Genomic DNA, 13,478 nt, shown 5'->3' on the forward strand with positions numbered 1-13,478 from the left:
ACAAAGAGGTCCTGAGCAGTAAAGCTCACTATAGATTCTAGAACAATTTGGTCAAAAAAGTTATCCTGAAAATTGGTTATAATTCAAATGGTATGGGGGGGTTGTGGCTTACTATGGTTGCCATAGATCATACTTCTGCCCCTGGTATTGAGTCATTAAGTGCAAAGCAAGTATTTCTGCATAATGGAAAAAGATGGCCTTTCATAAAATTATCTTTCTTTTGTTTCTGATTCCTTGTAAAGGGATTTACCCCCCCAACTTGTAAAATTCAATAGGATTTAGAAAGCCAGTATCAAAATAAACAAATCCTGAAATGAATGTTCTCAAATAATCTTTACAGTTTTATGCCCGTGTGGTGGGTTGACCCTGGCTAGATGTCAGGTGGCCACCAAAGCAGCTCTATCACTCCCCCCCGCCCTTCAGCTGGACAGGGGAGAGAAAATATAACAAAGGGCTCACGGGTCAAGATAAGGACAGGAGAGATCACTCACCAATTACTGTCATGGGCAAAACAGACTCAGTTTGGGGAAAATTAACTCAATTTATTGCCAATCAACCAGAGTAGGGTAATAAGAAATAAAACCAAATCTCAAAACACCTTCCTTCCACCCCTTCCTTCTTCCTGGGCACAACTTCACTCCCAGATTCTCTACCTAAACCCCCAGCAGCGCAGGGGGATGGGGAATGGGGTTTACAGTCAGTTTATCACACATTATTTCTCCTGCTTCATCCTCTTCAGGGGCAGGACTCCTCACACTCTTCCCCTGCTCCAGCATGGGGCCCCTCCCATGGGAGACAGTCCTCCATGAACTTCTCCAACGTGGGTCCTTCCCACAGGCTGCAGTTCTTCATGAACTGCTCCAACGTGGGTCCTTCCCACGGGCTGCAGTTCTTCATGAACTGCTCCAGCGCGGGTCCCTTCCATGGCGTGCAGTCCTTCAGGAGCACACTGCTCCAGCGTGGGTCCCCCGTGGGGTGACAAGTCCTGCCAGAAAACCTGCTCTGTGGGCTCCTCTCTCCACAGATCCACAGGTCCTGCCAGGAGCCTGCTCCAGCCCAGGGGGTCACAGCCTCCTTCGGGCACCCACCTGCTCTGGTGTGGGGTCCTCCACGGGCTGCAGGTAGATAGCTGCTCTACCGTGGACCTCCACGGGCTACAGGGGGACAGCCTGCCTCACCATGGTCTTCCCCACGGGCTGCAGGGGAATCTCTGCTCTGGTGCCTGGAGCATCTCCTCCCCCTCCTTCTTCACTGACCTTGGCGTCTGCAGGGTTATTTCTCTTGCATGTTCTCACTCCTCTCTCCAGCTGCTGTTTCTGTGTGTCCCGCAACTTTTTTTTCCCTTCTTAAATCTGTTATCCCAGAGGCGCTATCGCTGATTGGCTTGGCCTTGGACAGCAGCAGGTCTGTCTTAGAGCCGGCTGGTATTGGCTCTGTCGGACACAGGGGAAGCTTCCAACAGCTTCTCACAGAAGCCACCCCAGTAACCCCCCTGCTATCAAAACCTTGCCACACAAACCCAATACAGCCCGACAAGGCACTTTTGGTATACCAACTATAAACAAACAAATAGAAGCCACAGGAAGAACTTTTGCTTAAGATTTTGTTCTAAGGAAACTGATCTAGAGCCTCATCTTTGCAAGTGAAGTTTACTACAAAACAACAGGTTGTTTCTTCTGTTACCTAAGGTTATCCAACCTGCAGATGACGTGCTATGAAGAATCCAAACCAAACCATAACAGAAGACATCAAGTTCATTCTGCTCCCCACCTTGCATATATTGCATCTCAATTTTTTTACCTACAATATAGACACCTATTTTTGTCACACACCAAGTGCATAGCAAAGCCAGGTAAGTCTGAAGATGGACTAAAACAAGCTCCTACAACAGCATTTTAAAAATGTTAAATTAGCCTCTGTAAGACTGGCAGCACACTGAGTGTCTCTGAAAAAACAGATAAACAGAAGCTTCGAGCAGGCTCCAGCTCTCCGTACCTCATCCTTGCTATGCCGAATTACTTCCTACGGATCTACATAATCACATCCACATCACCCATTACGGTCTGATTTGCTGTACTCCATCTGAAGCAATTCTTGGTTTAAATAACATTTCCTTGCTTGTGCTATTAGCTGCATGACAGTTAGACACAATAATATTTAATAAGCTTTTAAGGCTTAATTCCCCTCTCCCCCAACTTCCTAAAAAACCCCAGAGATTGTTAGAAGTAATCTTAGCTCTGTGCTCCCTTTTTCTTGCTTTTATAAAGTTTACTTGCATACTATAGATTGTCTAATATTGTCATTTCTTCCTCTTATAAAGATAAATGCACAGCTTGTTTATCACAGCTGCCTTCACAAGACAGTCTGTGGTCTTCATGTTTTACTCCTCCATGAAATGCTGCAAATATGTTCAGCTTGTAACAGTGATTTTGCAGAAATAATGTTCATAATGCAAATGTTTCTCCTGTTTTCCTACATTTATGAGAAGACAGAAATCTCATGAGCAGAATTATTTCTAAGATGAACACAGGACACAGCACGACGAGGTGTTACTCCATAAATTCAAATGCCAGCCCTTGATGCAAACAGCACTTCCTTCAGTTTCTGAAGGAGTGATTAGCATCACTTACAATTGCATGAGTGAGACCTTTTGAAAACTGAAAGGACCTTAGTTATCACAGCTCACCATGCTGCCATTAACAATCACTGCAGCATTCTGAGTTACCATATCTGCAGCATGGATTACATTTATACAATGCTTTTATTCATTGAATCTCAAAATGCTTCTCATTAAACAAGTGGTAATATTCCTTTCAGGGCATCAACATAAACACACAATTCAACAACTGGGGAGCTTGCAAACATTTTCAGAGCCAGGTCAAAAACTCCCTGACATTTATGAGTTTCCCTAAAACACACAACCTAAAGAACTGCTGCTCCCCATATGCATAGGATGTGACAGGTATGGGATTAAAAAAAAAAATTAAAAAAAAATCAAAACATCACAGCAAACAGACTTTAAGTAGGAAATCGAGAAGTCTGTTTCACTTTTTCTGCCTTTGTCAGCTTCAAGCTTACTTACCTCCCCCTTAGTTTTATGGTTGGAAATGTTTTTTTTTCATTTTTGTTGGCCTCCTCTTAAACTGAATCCAGATGGTTCTTATTCAATTTTTATCAAGTCAGCTGCAGTTTTACTACTTCAAGGTGATGTGACAAGAGCCATATTTTATTGTATTAGGCTAAGCATTTTGATATAGAACATCTCATGTTTATTCCTATAAAGTAACACGTTTATCTCTACGAAAATGTAAATGATAAAAATCTATCACACTTTTTATTCCCAGTTTATTTCAGGAACTCCATGCAACTGTTGGAATGTTGATGGACTATCAGAGACTGCTGCTGCTGAAAATCATCACTAGCTTTACCGTGCAGTAGTAATAATGCTTTTTCATAGGTAACCATGATGTGTTGTGAATGCAAAAGGCAAAAAACAGACTGTTCCTCTCTAAGAATTGCTATGTATGATTTCATTGTTCTTTGAAAGACAGATGATCTATTGTGTTTATCATTTACTCTGTTTATTATCACTAAAGCAGAGATTCAAACTGCTGAGTAAGTGTGACTCATGTTTGTGAATAGTTATGTTAAAACTTATTTCAACAGATAACATATTCGGATCTCAAGATTTTAATCTACACATTTTATCCTCCAGTTCCCCACAACACATGGTAACATTGGGAATTAAGAGTAGGAATTTGTTGCCTAACTAAACACAAAGCTTAGAAGGTTACCCTGCGCTTCCCTAGAGGACACCTGATTGATACCAGAAGCAAGCTCACAGGGCCCTCACAGTCCTCTTTTCCAAGCACCATTAGCACTGCATACAAATCACGAAAACTGCTGTCTATTTGTGAACTAGTGGGAAGAGTGAAAAACACATATTAGGAGCGCTTATTTAGTACCCGCTCCCCTCCCATCACCCTCCATTATCATCTTTCCAGCATATTTTCAATTAACATGCCAAAACACTTAAAAGACAGAATTATATTCCCAGTAGCGTGGTTTTCCCAGGTGCCTATTATTAATTTCATTTGTAGCCAACACACACTTCTAATTTAGACTGGATAATGTATGTGATACTATTGTGAATTGTTGCATAATGCTTTGTGATTAAGGTAACACATTCATCCGAGGCATACAATAGTTTGGTAATAAAACCCACAGATAAAACAACATATAAAAACTAAGTGGCATTTATGCCAAAACTATGAGGGTATAGACCAAAAAAACCCCGAACATATCACCCTCAACAGCAGATCATATAGAAATACAGCCAATTCAACAACAGTTTTTAAACCCTATTTGTCTGATGAAGACTGACACCTTTATTGCAAGGTCTGAAAACATCACAGAACAATTTCAGGCAGGCAAAGTATTGCATTACTTACATTGCTTTCAGGTGAGTTCCTGTGCAAGTAAAGCTGGATCCACAGAGACAAGTATCATACTTCTCTTGATCCTTACCTTGTAGTCCACTCCTGCTAGTCACCCTGCACCCAGCCATCCAGTGGATATTTTAAAAGTGTGATAGTCAGAAGCCCATAAAGAAGAGGAAAATGGCCCAGCCTCATTAGCAGGAAAGCTGCAAGAGGGGCAGAGAAAGGCAGAGCAGTCCCACATAGTCAGTGCATCAATCACACACACGTTGCAGATGCGCACCACTGCTATATAATCATCTCTATAAACTGGAGCAGCTTCAGCAGAACAGCTCCACCTAAACCCCTGAAACATGGTCACCCCTACCTGGCCTAATTCCATAGATGACTTTGGCTGTTGAGGTGGGTAAAACTTTGTAGGATTCAGATTTGAACTATGGCACCAAGAATCGTTTTCTGGAGTTCCCATGATTTTCCTTACACTTACTGGCAGCTTTGGCACATCTATTAATAGCTAAAAGTTGAAGGAAGCAGACAAGTTAAGAGTTTGAAAGCCTCCGCATCATCTACTTTTCTATGTAGATTTAGCCTTCTACATGCTTCATAGTCCAAGTTAGGAAAGCACCTTCAGTATAAGATGGTTGCTGTTCCACTGAGTCAAATGCACTGTACTCCCTTCACAATGGATGTATTTGTTCATTACATCTTCTATTACCCAGTTTAAACACGACTCTTAGTGAAACAATACAGAAACAAACATCTTATGTTCTAGCTACAAGAATTTACAAGTGGCAAAACACCATCATATCATGCAACATAAAGAAAGCATTAGAAAAATGTCATGCCTTTATTGCACACCTGAAAGACAAATTCACATAAAAGTTGAAGGTGCCACTCAAAATTTCCAAGGCAGGTAAGTTAAACACTTGCTCTTTACTAGACTTAAATGCTAGGGACAATTTTCAGATTGCAACAGATTAAAACTGTATTCACTTTTGCTAGATGCAATTATGTAAATTATGTAACAAGGTTTTATTTTTACACTCTCAAAACTCTATTTTGTCTTTACAAGATGAGCACCTCATCAAGCCTGTGGTAGCAATTCCTCTCTCGCTCTGTAATGTAAGGCTACTGCACCAGGTCTCCCATTTATAAAAGAGAGCATTAATCACTCTTATTTTAAACCTCAGACTACTTTACTTCTAGTTATCAGCATTAAATATACTCCACCCATGTGCCCTGCAAGCCAAATGTTGTGAAACAGTTATTACAAAGAATGAAATTAGAAGTTAAAGCCAGCTGAAAAGTGAAAGTCAAATTATATATGCATGCTATTGGTTTTTAGTAAAGCTGTGCAAATGTGGAAGAAGTTGGCCATGAATATTCATTCCAATTACATCACGAGCTTAAATGCTGCCATAGTTTAAACCTTCCCATGCCTGCTTTCCATTGCATTACCATTTATGAGCTTTACTAATCATATTAAAACAACAAAAACAAAGGTCCAAGAACAGGAATCACACAATACCATCATAAAGAAAAGTCAGGACAGAATTTCATTTGCATCCGTAACAATAGGATTCCTGCTCAGGAAATGAGTTAGCTTTACCAGGCATCCAGCACGGAGCAGAAACACCACTGCACATTTTGTTGCTAGCACCAAGGTGATCAACATTTGAAAACACTCTCCCAGGAATAATTAATAAAAATACATACAGAATATAGCCCAAAACAGAGTTGACTTGAAGCTCAAGACTAGGTTCTAAGCACAAAAAAGACAGATAGGTGTTACCTTATTGTCACCCTTTAGTATTGTGCTATTGCAGATAAAACTACACTTCATGTGCTAATTTAAGCTAATTTTAGCATTATTTAATACATGCTACTATCCACTTAGGTCAAGCCATCTTCAAGTGTTATCCATTTACACTTAAACCTGTTCATTAGGTGGATAGTAATAAGGTCCATTAGGTCAAAATATACTATGGCATATTCATTTTGCACCATTTTAAATGACAAAACCTACATGGCAAATTAACATATCAATTAACATTTCAATATAGCTACAGCATGGATATAAATGCCTTAGCCCATTTGCCAGCAGCCCACTGGTTATGAAAAAAGGAGAGGGAAACAAAAAAAAAGAAAAGAAAAAAACACCAAAACCAGCCAACCCCCCCCATAGAATACCAAACTTTCTTAAAGTTGTTCCAATCCTATAGAATCTAATGTGATTACTTTATTGCCTTTTTTAATTTGTTTTTTTTATTAGAGAATCTGCAGATTAATCCATCAGTTACGCCAAAAAAAATCTATACGTATTTTCTCAACAGAAACTCTCTATTACTATAGTCCTGAATACAGACCTGGACAGTTAAACTGATATGCCTTGTATTTTTCAAACTTCTACTCTGAGTAGAAGTATCTCAGTTGTTACACCCAATATCATTAGTTCAGAAGGCAGAAAAGAACCTGGTTTGCCCACTGATATGATATCTAACTACACCCAAGATTCCACAATATTCCTGGCCATCAGACATGTCATACACACATGCTTGTTGCAAAACACCATAAAAAAAACTTCCAGAAGAGTTTCCCAAAGAATAAAAAAATATTTTCTTGTTTTCTGAATAAGTTATCTTTTGGGGCTATACCATTGCAAACAACTAAGTTCTCAATAAACTTCTAGCACACATGCGGCCATATGTTTGCAGAGGTATTTGTTTCTAGAAGCAGAGGTTTATAAAGAGTTTTAAAAGGAAGATTAGATTATTACCACTTCCTCTCACTCTCAGTTCTTAAAATCCATCTTGCTCCCAATGAAAGACAGAAGTGGAATGCTTGTACATATATTCAGATTGCTCAAGTACAGCCTTTGTGGAAAAGATACATTTATTTACAGTTCATTTTTCATAGACATACAAACATGTGTAACATGCCAAACAGAGGTGTGTTTTGCTTAGTCGCTCGAAGATTCATCAGTATGGAGAAAATATAACTAGATATGCTGGGTTTTTAAAAAGCAAAACGAACCCCATAGACACACCATGCAAGAGTTCCTACCAGCCGTGCAATGAAATTGGAGAGCTTCACTTGGTTGAGTTAGGAACAGGTACTGAATTGTGAAGATTCATTAGTTGTGGACTCTTCTCTAGGAAGCACAGCAAAGACAGCTATTTTGCCCCTCTCTAACTGTGGCTTTACACCAGCATGTTACGTGCAGAAACTCTCACTTACTTTTCAGGACTATTTGGAAAACATGGACAAGCTCTAACCCCACTCTGGAAAGCATATTATTCACCTGGCTTCTGTAACCACTTTCCTTTTTAAAGAACATTTAAAACACTCAGAAAAGTTTTTATAAAGAGAGACCTGACACATTAGGGCTTTTACAAGAGCCCTCTGAATCAGAGCTTCTCTAAATTTGAAAGCAGCAGCCAGAATTCAAGGGGTGAAGGTGAGCTACACAGCAGCAGGAGAATCAAAATACCTTTTTATATGTCCACAGGTGCAGGAACCCTGACATCACTTGCACTGCAGTGAACCTTCCTGTGTCTTTAGGGCATCTAGCAACATTTACCCTACCCTTGCATTTTCAGAGGCTAGAGTCATGAAGACAAACCTAATGCAGTGCCAGTATGCTCTGAAGGGAATGAGATTAACTTCCATTGTGAGAAGACAGAGCCTGTGTATGACGAAAAGGGACCAAGCGCTTTCCTTTCCGTCTCACATAATATCTCAGAAGACTAGCTTTAATTTGGATTCACAAAGCAGCAGCAAAACAGACCACATTGCTGTAAAACACTCAGAATACTTTTCTTTCCTGCTGGGGGGAGGCTGTAGGGAGAGCAAGATGTTTGAAGACTTTATCACTGCAGTGGAACAGATAATTAGGCAATTAAAACTATGAGAAGTGGACAAATTGCCACTTCTAGATGAATTGAGTTGCAGAACAAAGATGGGAGAAGCAAGAAAACAGAAATGAGAGCCTTTGGCAAGCATTTTAATAGCACAACTAAAAGAGGGGCAGCTCAGGAACAAAGGTGAAAGGGTAGTTAATTTGCAGAAGCCTATCTGCTTTTGCAAAGGAACATTTTGAAGGAGTTGGTCCCTAAAATAATCTTGCTTTTCTCGTGCTGATCATTAGAACACATTAATAGAAATCCAAGAGGTCTCATTCCAGCAAGTAATTGAGCAAGGCCCTCCTGTACTACGTTTTTTAATGACATTAGCAGTATCTTCACACTCCCACAGAGCCTTGCTGTTTAATCATTCTGCTCAATAGGAACCCCCCAAACAAACTCATTCTTACCACCCCTACTTGCTCCCAGGGCATGGAGGATGAACCATCATTTCACATACCACAGTAGAAGTAATGTGGAAGAACACCCAAACCTCACACAAAACCTTCCTTCCTGCCCCTCATTTGAGGCAACTTTGGTGGAGGTGCTGCTGCTCATGCACTGTCCATCATCACAATAACTCAGTTCCAGAAGCCTCTTCCAGACTCTTTCCTCCAGATGCTGGAACCCCACCAGTGCCAAGAAGGAGAATAAGGGAGTTATTCCGCTCCTACCAGCTGTAAAGGGGCATGCTTCTCCAGGCATGTTTTCTTTAATGCATACATCTCAGTATACAAAGCTCTTGGTGGAGGAGGCTTTCTTTGGTACAGCAGCAGAAACCTCTGCTCGGTTACTAAGGTTTTCCAAATTAGAACACATTAAGAGGTAATCTGGCAAAATTTGCTAGTCCAGCTCTGCAGAGGTACTAGCTCTGAACTTCTTGGTTTACAATCTCATAAATCTGCTGCAGCTGCAGGTTTAAATCAGGACATACCAAATAGGCTACTGACCACACGATGGTATCAGGTGTGCCTATTCCCTTACTGCCAACTGCAAGGAGAGGCTGCTGACTTGTCACACCCTGTTGCAAAAGGAAGGACTTTATAGCTGCAGTTCAGTCTCATTTTATTATTGTAAATAATCAAGGGGAAAGAAAAATGCTATTATTAAGACAAGCAGAAGCCACAGAGCACAGCTAAGGATTACATCTCATTCAATTGTGGAATATCTCCCACCACAATAACCGTCAGAAAGATGGAAGCGTAAGAAGAGAATGAATCTTGTGCCTCACAAAGGATTCTCCTTGTAAAAAGTGTTTAAAGTAAATATAGAAAAAACATTAAACAATATGAAGGAAAAGAAGCAGGAGTGGGATGAATAACACAGGGGATATTGCTTGAATATTCAAGAGCATGTATATAGTGTCAGTTAAAAACCCCATAATAATAGTGATATACAACAGTTTCTATTTCTTGGCTTTCAATGCATAAGTTTTAGCAAAAGAAATACTAAACAATAAGCTCTGGGATAAATGTACAAACTTCAACACTTTTTTTTTAACTCAACACTCCTGAGCAAGATTTCTAATCATTTCCTAGTTATGAGTTTCATAGGTAATGATACAGAAACATTTATTTTAATTATAGCAGGTGTTTGATATCTATACAACAAACTCATTCACATGGTTTATTCCTTCCTGAATCTAGTTCTTCCAGTTCAAAACACAAGCAGCCAAGTAGAAAAAGAAAAGTTTATTAGAGACTTTGAATCCTAGGAAGCCACTCTTATCTAATCCGAGCAGCTTGAAATGAGACATTGCAATAGGAAATAAGTGGGTAAAACTGTATGATACCATTGCATTGGCTGCAAAGACAATGATAGTGCAACACTGGCATCTTTCAGAAGAAAGGGAGGTGGGGGGAAGCAAGCCTTGGACATTTTATACTCTCATTTCTAGCTCTCCATATAGTGCTATTCTACTGTCAGACTGAAATGTTGATGTATCCCTTTGCCAAAGCAAGGCAAGCAGTAGAGGCACAAGGACTGCTTGAAAACTCCCCATTAGATGAACTGCTCTAGATGGGGAAACACTACCAGAACCCAGGTTTCCCCTTATCTCAATGGGAGCTCAAGCAACCAGCATGAAGTTTATTGCCGATCACTTGTGAGTATAGCAGCATACACCCTATATTCCATTATCCCCTTAAAAAAAAAAAAAAAAAAAAAATCACAAATAAAGTACATCAGAGACACCATACCAACATGCTGTAGGGGATGAGGTCTTGCAGACAACATCCTTTCACGATAGTAAGTAATTTCTTTCACTATATTTTCTTCTCTGAATTTCTCTTTTGTTGTTGATATTAAAGAGACATCTTGGCATTAATCATAAATTATAACCAACATCTGACAGCTCTTTTCTGTGACAGATTTTTACAAGTTTTTAATCTTTCCTCTGCTGGTGTTTGACAGCCTATGGATGACGGGGGAAAAATGGAAGAAGAGTGATTAAATACAAGAAGATGCAGTTAAACCAATCTTGATTCTAAGAACAACCAACCTGTCCAGTGTTCTTAATGTGAAACAGACATTTTCTCATGCAGATTTATTTGAAATCCAGTAAGGTTAATATGAGAAAGCTGTGTTAGAACTATATTTCTTTTCTAGAGAGACAGATTGAATAAGTTTCCCCAGTTTCTACAAAAGGAAGCTGCACTCAACAGTCCTTGGCACTTTCACATTTGCTATTTTAAAAGTCACCCCAGTCTGCTTTAGTTTATCCTAAGAAACAACTTCAACATTAAAATTCATGCAGGAGCACATGTGCTCCAGACAGCCAACACAGCCACACTCCTCCAAGGTTGCTAAACTTATCTGAAAAATACATGCTTCTTTTTTTGCTCCTTGACTATGAACACATTAAAAAAAGCTTTAGACTTTGTATTTTAAAAAACCACATCATAACAGAGACTCTTCAGCCTTATACAAATCTCTCCACTAATAATTTAGTCTGAACTGTATTATTAATTCCAAAAATCATACCCCCTCCAACCACACACACACATAAAACTTGGAGAAGTCTGACCCTCACCTAAACATTGTCCACATTTCAACAGGCAAACAGCAGTCAAGCATAACACTGTTTACTATTGTCAGGAGTTCCTAAACAGATGCCCAATACTCATTTAATCAGCTGCCATAGATTGTGCTGAGAACTATCCTTATGAAAGGAATGACCAACATCAATAACGTAACAACTTACCTCAGAGCACCATCACAGGAACTACTAGATTTACAAAGAATAGAGGATTTATTTTGTTTATTGTTTGATTTTAGCAAAGGGGACAGCATAAATAAGTTGGGTACTGTTCTACCTGCAGATGGTAAGGCACACAGTGTGTAGGTGACAAGCAGGTACTCAAAATGCATGCAATAAGCAGCGACCTAGATTTTGAACCAAGGTACACACACTTCAAACAAGGAGAAACACTTAAGTAGAAAATGACACAGAGAAGTACCAATAACTGACAGTTATGAAGGCTTTAGATTTTTGAAGCTGCACATCAGCTGCTTTCAGAAACACATCTCCAAACGCACTGAAATAGCCCACTACAGTTGTGAGCTATGGCAGATTGACAAATACAGGTTACAAACTACACAAGTTAGAAATAATTACATAAGGCTTTACAGCATAGCTCCAATCTTCACTGCACAGAGCAACTTCTTTCAGAGCAGCCAATTCCCAGAATTAAACCAAAACACCTCTGAAGAGACAATAATAAACTCTATCACCAGCCTCCTTAAAGGCTACAAAACTCCCCCCACAAAGCTAACAGCACAGTAACGGTATGAAGTAAAATGTTTTCTCTTACCTTTGCTGAGAGTGCCTGTAATGAGCTTAAAAATAGTCTGGGCAAATTTGACAATCCCATGCTTGCATCTCTTTGAACAGCCACTCATGGTTCAAATGTGTGGAAAAGCTCTTCTCTCTTACGAAGTCCAGGAATAACAAAAAAATAAAAAAAGCGAATGCTTTACAAAGTTGAGATGAGAGTTTGTGCAATGCACAAAACTCTGCTCTCATGCACCGAGCCCCAGCCTCTGCACTGAGGTTTGCCTCTCTGAAGCTACTAGGAAAGATTGCAGCGGAGAAATTTGCATCCCCTTTTTGTTAAAGGTACAGCTCTCCCCTTCAGCCTCTCAGCTATGATTGCACACACATGCCGCGACGCCCTGATGGAAGTTGCTAAGCTCAGGCAACACCTCAGCCAGGCAGGGAAGGAGGAGGGGTTTGCTTCACCAGTCTTTGCAGGCTGCCAACGCCGGGCACTGGTAATGCAGCAATTAATGCTGGAGTCACAGGGTGGTGACTGCTGCAAACAACAGTAGCTGCTCTTTGAAGACTTGTCTTCGTGCTTTTTCCAGCTGATTTCAATTAAGTTGTCAATTTTACTCTCATCAGGCCCAAGGGAACCAGAAAATAATACTTTTTTTATTCTACCAACACTATACTTGCACTTTGCATGTAGAAGGCTGCAGAGTACTCCTTTGCAAAACCTGTTAGAAGAAAGCAAGCAAAGCTGTGCCCAGAAAAAAGTCTCTTCCTTTAATTTTACCAGCTTAGACGCTGCTCAGCTGTTTATTTGCTCAACACTCAGGGACGTGCCCGTCAGCCTCCAAGAGCCTGCAGGGCTTGTACTCACACCTCTGCGCAGCACAGCACCGTTTCAGACCTTTACTTTTTGTACGCTACCTCACGTTGTACTTGTCCGATGCTCACAAGGCTCCCTCTTACTGTACTGCGAGTTTATCCCCTAGCAACAGCCACAGCTCTGGCTTCTCCAGTTCAGTCAATTATTTCTGCGTGCCTGGAATACTTTGAATAAAAAGACTTGATGTGTCCAGCAGCAAAGCAGAGGTGTTTCAGAGCTTCTGACCCCACCTGAGCGCTGGGTAGTGTCAGGCATCTTTAGACTTTTAATTCATGCTGAAGTCCTCTCGGATGTTTTTAAAGAACCCCCAAAATACAGGATTTGCTTGTCCCGGGGTGGGTTACAAAGCAGATTACCTCAGGCTTCTGCTTACACCCAGCTGCCGCTCGTTAGATGACTTGATCAGCCCCGTCTGTAACAAAGCCACCTGGGGCCAGCCTCACCTCCGAGCAGCAACAGCTGACTCCTCTGCCTTTACCGAGGAA

The 13,478-nt window shown here is 40.5% G+C and overlaps 1 protein-coding gene across 1 annotated transcript in view; it reads right to left on the minus strand.

Moving 5' to 3' along the window:
* Positions 1 to 12,560, minus strand: part of KCNIP1 (potassium voltage-gated channel interacting protein 1) — a 463,655-nt gene extending 451,095 nt beyond the window's left edge. The window contains exon 1 of the mRNA XM_069773040.1: positions 12,154 to 12,560. Within this exon, the coding sequence (XP_069629141.1) occupies positions 12,154 to 12,241 (88 nt within the window). The 5' untranslated portion in view covers positions 12,242 to 12,560. The remainder of the gene's footprint in view (positions 1 to 12,153) is intronic.
* Between the last annotated feature and the right edge of the window lie 918 nt (positions 12,561 to 13,478).

Source organism: Haliaeetus albicilla, chromosome 27 (genome assembly GCF_947461875.1).
Source record: "Haliaeetus albicilla chromosome 27, bHalAlb1.1, whole genome shotgun sequence".
Lineage (NCBI taxonomy): Eukaryota > Metazoa > Chordata > Aves > Accipitriformes > Accipitridae > Haliaeetus > Haliaeetus albicilla.